Source organism: Olea europaea, unplaced genomic scaffold (assembly GCF_002742605.1).
Source record: "Olea europaea var. sylvestris unplaced genomic scaffold, O_europaea_v1 scaffold1735, whole genome shotgun sequence".
NCBI lineage: Eukaryota > Viridiplantae > Streptophyta > Magnoliopsida > Lamiales > Oleaceae > Olea > Olea europaea.
The window spans coordinates 96,775-102,997 of NW_019235059.1; the positions used below are offsets into that span (position 1 = coordinate 96,775).

The 6,223-nt window shown below is 32.7% G+C and overlaps 1 protein-coding gene across 2 annotated transcripts; it reads left to right on the forward strand.

Moving 5' to 3' along the window:
- The first annotated feature begins 1,301 nt into the window (after positions 1-1,301).
- On the forward strand, positions 1,302-5,074 carry LOC111377857 (putative transcription factor bHLH041). 2 transcript variants are annotated; one of them, XM_023000991.1, is made up of 8 exons: positions 1,303-1,774; positions 1,881-2,006; positions 2,081-2,186; positions 2,272-2,286; positions 2,370-2,432; positions 2,523-3,248; positions 3,340-3,744; positions 4,776-5,074. In XM_023000991.1, exons 1-8 carry the CDS (start codon positions 1,659-1,661, stop codon positions 4,842-4,844), a joined length of 1,626 nt encoding a protein of 541 aa, XP_022856759.1. In that variant the 5' UTR covers positions 1,303-1,658; the 3' UTR covers positions 4,845-5,074. The 2 variants fall into 2 exon arrangements, with proteins under 2 accessions (XP_022856760.1, XP_022856759.1); XM_023000992.1 differs by lacking the exon at positions 2,272-2,286 and having other exon boundaries at positions 1,302-1,774.
- The last annotated feature ends 1,149 nt before the right edge of the window (positions 5,075-6,223 follow it).

The following is a 6,223-nucleotide window of genomic DNA, read 5'->3' on the forward strand; positions in this document are numbered from 1 at the left end:
TTTATTCTATACTATGTTGGAAAATTGATGAAATAAAAATTATGGATGCCAAATGGGGGCATAATTATAGAAATGGAAAAAAGTTAACATCAAAAGTTGAAACCTCGGATTCTTTTTAGTCAATCTTTTTATTGAATATATTAGATCAATAAATGAGAAATCAATATTAAGAAAAATATGTATAAGATTAAATAAATATATTCAAAAAATAACTAAATTTATTTTTGTCTAAATTAACATCAAGAGAAAAAAAAATAAGAAAGAGAATATAATCGTAAAAGAGGAAACTAAGCATCCGTATTTAAATTATGCTAAACATCGACATGACAAATTAATCATTTATAGTAGGTCTCAATTTTTAAATTAAATTTGTTATCACCAATGAATCCGTGTACCATATAAGTGTTTAACTCATATAATCATCTCTATATAAGTATATCATATCATGCTATGCATCATGCTTAGCAATCATCTTCATAAAAGTATACAGTAAGAGAGAGTGATAGTAACATGGGAGGTTTTCGAAGTTTTTGTAAATAATTGGTGTCTGATTTTCATAAATTTTAACAGAGATTTCTGAAATTTGGTGTAAAAGTAAAAAGAGGTTTAGTTAAGGACATATATTGATACCTAAACACAAAAAGATGGCACGATTGATAGGTTAGATTCAAGAGTATAGTAGAAGATCGAACAATTATTTTTGTGTGTTACCACAAGAGCTACTTTTCAAGATTGTTTATCAAACACATTATAGTCAACATGTTAAGTGGGCAAATATATTTTCTTAATAGTTGACATGTCATACACGAACGTTCAAGTGGGAAATTGTTTTTTGTTTTATAATTGTAAATGAAATTAAGAAAATAACATTTCCCTACTTATTTTGCAAGTAGGCAATCGTTGATAGAGCAATTTTGGGCTCGGTATTGTTATAGGATGTGTAATAATTGAGAACGATATATTTAGAGAGTGACTTTTAGTAAATTATACGAAGTTATATTCTCGTAATCATTTTCATTTTAATTTTATGGATAAACTGACGATTCTCATGCTATGAGTTCGATCGGGAATATTAAATATTATTCTAATCAACATATATGATACCTTCCTTTCACCAAAGGGAAATATATAATATGGACGACACCTTCCTTTCTCACCTTGACTCAGTTCAAAGCTTCAAACACTGGACAAGGTTTACTTTGACCAATACTTTTCTAACCGGGCCATACTCTGGCCCCAACACCCAACCCCCACTCCAACTCATTGTGATATAGAGAGAGAGAGAGAGAGAGAGATTTCTCTGTTATACTTTTCTGTATCTATTTGTCTCAAATGAACTACTTTTCAAGATTCATTAATCTTTTGCCCCCCTTTTGGGAAATTTTCTACTTCTTTTTATACCATCTGTGTCCTCCTTCCTCACCTACTAATAATACTTTTCAATCCCCTCTCCCTTCCCCACCCCCTCTTAATCCCTCAAATAAATTATTTCACTGCTGATGAAGGATTTCTGCATATAAACATGCATGGGAATATGCATGAATATATGCATAAAGTTTGAAGAAGAGAAATTCTGAGGTAAATATGGTAGATTTTGAAGCTACCAATCTCATCCAGAAGCTGCAAACTTGAACTCACTGCTGCATACAACTTCTTTCATGGACTCAATATTTCAGCAAAGTGAAGGAGAACGCGCCGCCTTTCTCCAACATATGATGCAATCTTTTGGTTGCAGTTATATTTGCCTTTGGTCTTTCTTACCGCAGCCAGACAAGTCTGAATCTCTCTCTCTATATAGATTCTTTCTATTTTTCGCTGCGCGATTTGATGATTTTTTCTTTATATTATATATGATTTTTGTGTGTTCGTGTGCTAAACAGATGCTTAATATATTTGGATGGAGCATACCACGAACGAAGCAGCCAAGCAAGTTCATCGTCTGGAAGTAGTCTTGTTCGGAGGCTTTTCGACGCATACTGTCAATCACCATACTATGTCGATAACGGGTATATATAACATTATACACACAATTTTTGCTTATAATTAGTTAATGAATTAACGGAAATTGTATTATTTCCAGGAGGGTTCCTGGAATTGCTTTCAAGAATAATCTTCCTTACATGGAGCTGAATTTACAAGACCTTCTAGGAATGGTATCCAACGAAGTTCAGATGCAATTTTATGTGGTAATTAATTCTGTTTTAGTTTAACACTTACATTTCAGGGTATTGTTATAGTTAATTAATTCTACATTGTATTATATTGATACAGGCAGCTGGGATTAAGGTTTGTATTTTCAAAATACTCAGCAATTGTAATTACTCATTGCATTATGGTGAACGATAATAAATGAAATGTTTTGTCTATAGAATGTTGTGTTTATGGGGTGCGCCAAGGGAGAGATCGAGCTTGGCATGTCCGGTGACGCTCGAGTAAGGAAAATAATATCAATCACTTGACGTCCATCCAATAGGTATGGCATCAATTTTCATTTAACGTGATCAGTTTTTTTAATTTTTCAGGTGGGTTTGGAAATGGAGGTGAAAAATTGGTTCCCTCTTGATTTCTCTAGACAACTAGAACCTAGAGAGGATCCTCAGAAAACAGATCAAAAGCGAGGTTCATCATCTTCGTCATCTCTGAGGTCATTGTCAGTCGACAGTTCCGAGTACTCTTCTCTACTTTTTAACATTCCGGCCGCTTCTTTCATTCTACCAGAGGCCTCAAAAGCCCCTCTTGTTGAGAACACGACTGCTCTCGGATTATTAACGGTCCCATCATCTTCAATCACAACTAGCCCTCTTCACGAAGCCATCCATAGCTTAACCCAAATGCGAAGCAATCAACTTCCAACGGTAGAAAACGAAGATGCAGCAATAACAAAGGCAATTCTTGCTGTATTATCTTCGGATACTTCATCAACGCCGCTTTATCAAACGACGCAAAATATCCCTCACATTCCTCCAATAATAATCCATAACCCTAGTGCATTTTCAAGTTACAGGCAGGGTATATCCTCCACATTAATACCAATTGCAGCAAGAACCAGCAAAAAACAGAATTTGTTAAGGAGAGCAATGTTATTCTTCAGAAACTTGGACATTATCCGAAGGCAACAAGAACAAGTCCAAGTCGGAAAACACCCCTCGATGACGCAATTACACCACATGATATCTGAACGAAGAAGACGCGAAAAATTAAATGAAAGCTTTCAAATTCTGAGATCGTTTCTCCCCCCAGGATCAAAGGTCAGATACAATGTACTACCAATTCTATAAATGAACAAAATCTCTTTTCAAAAATGAATAATCATTGTTTTTGTTTTTTCCTATCATACAGAAGGATAAGGCTTCAGTGCTTAACAACACTGTAGAATACTTGAGTTCATTGAAAAAACAGGTGGAAGAACTTGGTAAGAAAAACCAGATATTGGAAGCTCAGATTTTGCCTCCAAGATCAGAAGCCATTGGAGATGATCCTAATCAAATGAGGGGTTCTTCATCAGTTGAAAGGCTGACAAATGTTCAAATTACGCGTGTTTCGACTTCAACGTCGGAATCAAGAATGTTGGATGTGAATGTGACAATAAATGGAGAATGCAGCTTGCTAGATTTGGTTATTCGCATCACAGAGTTCTTGAAATCACAGAATAACTTAAGCTTGATGACTATAGAAGGCAACACCAGACCAATGGGAGAATCGACTAATTCAGTGCATGGAATCATGTTCAGATTGAGAAATGAGGTATATATAATTATATTTATCGAATTATCTATTCAGGAATCCATTTTTTTTCATAAGAGATATGAACCAGAAATGCGTGGATCAATAATAAACTGCATGGCTTCTTGTGTTCTTTGCTAATAGAACTTTTCCCATATTGATATTGTGATTTCATGTGATGAAAATATACTTTCTAATTAATAAGGAAGATTGTATTTCATAGGATGATGGGACCTCTTTGGAGACCCCCCCCCCCTAGGGGCCTTAATTTGGCATTCATTGATCACGTGCCGCCATAGAAACTTGTCCAATAAGTGAAATGTATTAGTCGTCTATTCTCATATTGAATAGTAAAGGTCGGAGAAATATGGGAACTAAGCATCTATTTGATTTTTATTATTTCCAAATTCATTTTCAATCACACATTTTCTAATTAAATATTTTGCATCTAAACCCATATTTTTTTTCCACTTTTTAACCAAACATTTTCCAAAAATTCACCATTATAAAATTCATTTTTATGAAATGATGGACATCAAACAGGGCCTAAGGTTGCATAACATTGCATGTTTAATTGTTTAACGTAAATAATGTTATTTGTAGTCGTTTACTGTTGTACTTGCCCTACGTGGTAGACACGTGAAGGTTAATAATTTGATGCATAAGATAATAAAAATCTATCACATTAATGCATCAAATCACTAATCATTGCATTTATACAACGTAGCAAATAGCATTACTCTTTTAACGTGTGATTAAACTTCAAAAATTAGAATATATTTGGTAGGCAAGATTAGACGAAAATTTTATTGCTTTACAATCAAACAAAGAAAATATACTATAAATACATAGTTTTTTTTTCCAACATTGCATGGTACTCACCCCACCATCAACAAAGGTGATTACAATAAAGTAAAGAGGTAATTGCAAGGAACTTCACAAATTTCACAAGTTTCCAAATGTTATTCTTGTATATTGACATTTCATGAGGAAAGTTGGCATTAGAAAATTATAAAAGATTTTGATCATTGTGTAATTTTGTTTGTTTGCAGGGAGAAGATTTTGACGAGTCTAGTTTCCAAGAAGCTGTAAAAAGGCTCGTTGATGACGAGACAAGGTGACCAGGACCAGCCACCTGTCATGTTCCACTGTGGCGGCGGCGCTGGGCTGAAGTAGTGTGGTGGTTCATCAGTTTTTCCACTAAAAGTTTAGGTTTTGCAATTTCAAACATATGACTTATTACTTGTTTGTTCCACAATTTTGGTAGAGTTATCTTATAAAAAATCAGTTAATTCCATAAGTTTCTATCTCGTTCATGAACTTATATTGTAAATGAATTTGTTCTAACAACACAAAGATTTGTTTTAATGAATTTAGATTCAATTATATAAATAAATTTTAGAATTTTATTCAATTGAAATAAAAAAATCAATTTAGAATAATAAACAATATTTTAATTCCGTAAATTTAGGGTTTGAGTAATTGACTAACGAATATATTAGCAGGACGATAAAAACAACAAATAATATTTTTCTATTAATAAATTTAGAATTGACTAATCGACAAGAATCATTATTTTCTATTAGGCTCAATTTATTGCTATTTCTACTAAAAATCTATCTTGCAACATAATCATTAACAATCTATCTAGCAATTTCTATTAAAAAAATGAAAAAATTATTTAACAACTAATTTGAAGTGAATAAAATTCTTGTGTTGCCGATCTTGACTGCATACTAATTTCTAAAGACCATGTGGGGTCACATGCATAAAAAGAATATTAATAGTGTCCAACAAAGATTGATAGAGCCATTCAAACATGGTCAAAATGTCAAACAAAAATACATTTTTCTCTTGAAAAAGGCATGTCTCACCTCATCAAACATTGCTTTCATGAAACTAATTCAATTAATTAAGGGATTGAACAACTTTAATATATAATAATTTTTCTTTAAACATTATGTCCCCGTTCCGTATTGATTTATGTCAGATTTTAATTTAAATCAAAATCGAACAATCAATATTAACCACAATTTTTAAGGGTTTCACAACTTTTCAACTACACACTTCAATTTTTTTAAATCAAAATCAACTAAAAATTTAATTTTAATTCCCACCGAACGGGGATTGTACCAAGAAACCCTGGTACTTATTGCAATAATTTCTTCCTCTCTTTTTTTCCCTGATGTTTCTATGTTTTCTTGATTTAGTCAAAGATTTCTAGGTAGAAATCGAAGAAATAACTAGAGGCGACGGTTTTGATCAATCGGTATTTGTTCCCAAGGAAGACCGGATCTAATCAAACAGTGGATTTGAGTAATCTGATTCTTAAGAAAATGAATGGTGTCTGAATTTTTCTTCATACATCTTCTAGAGCATTAGATATTTTCTTTATATTAACTTATAATTTAATTGCTTTAAATGTGTTATCGTCTAAAGTTATATACGGCAATTGTTATCTTATACCACCCTATAGATAGCCTATTATTGGCACCTGTTT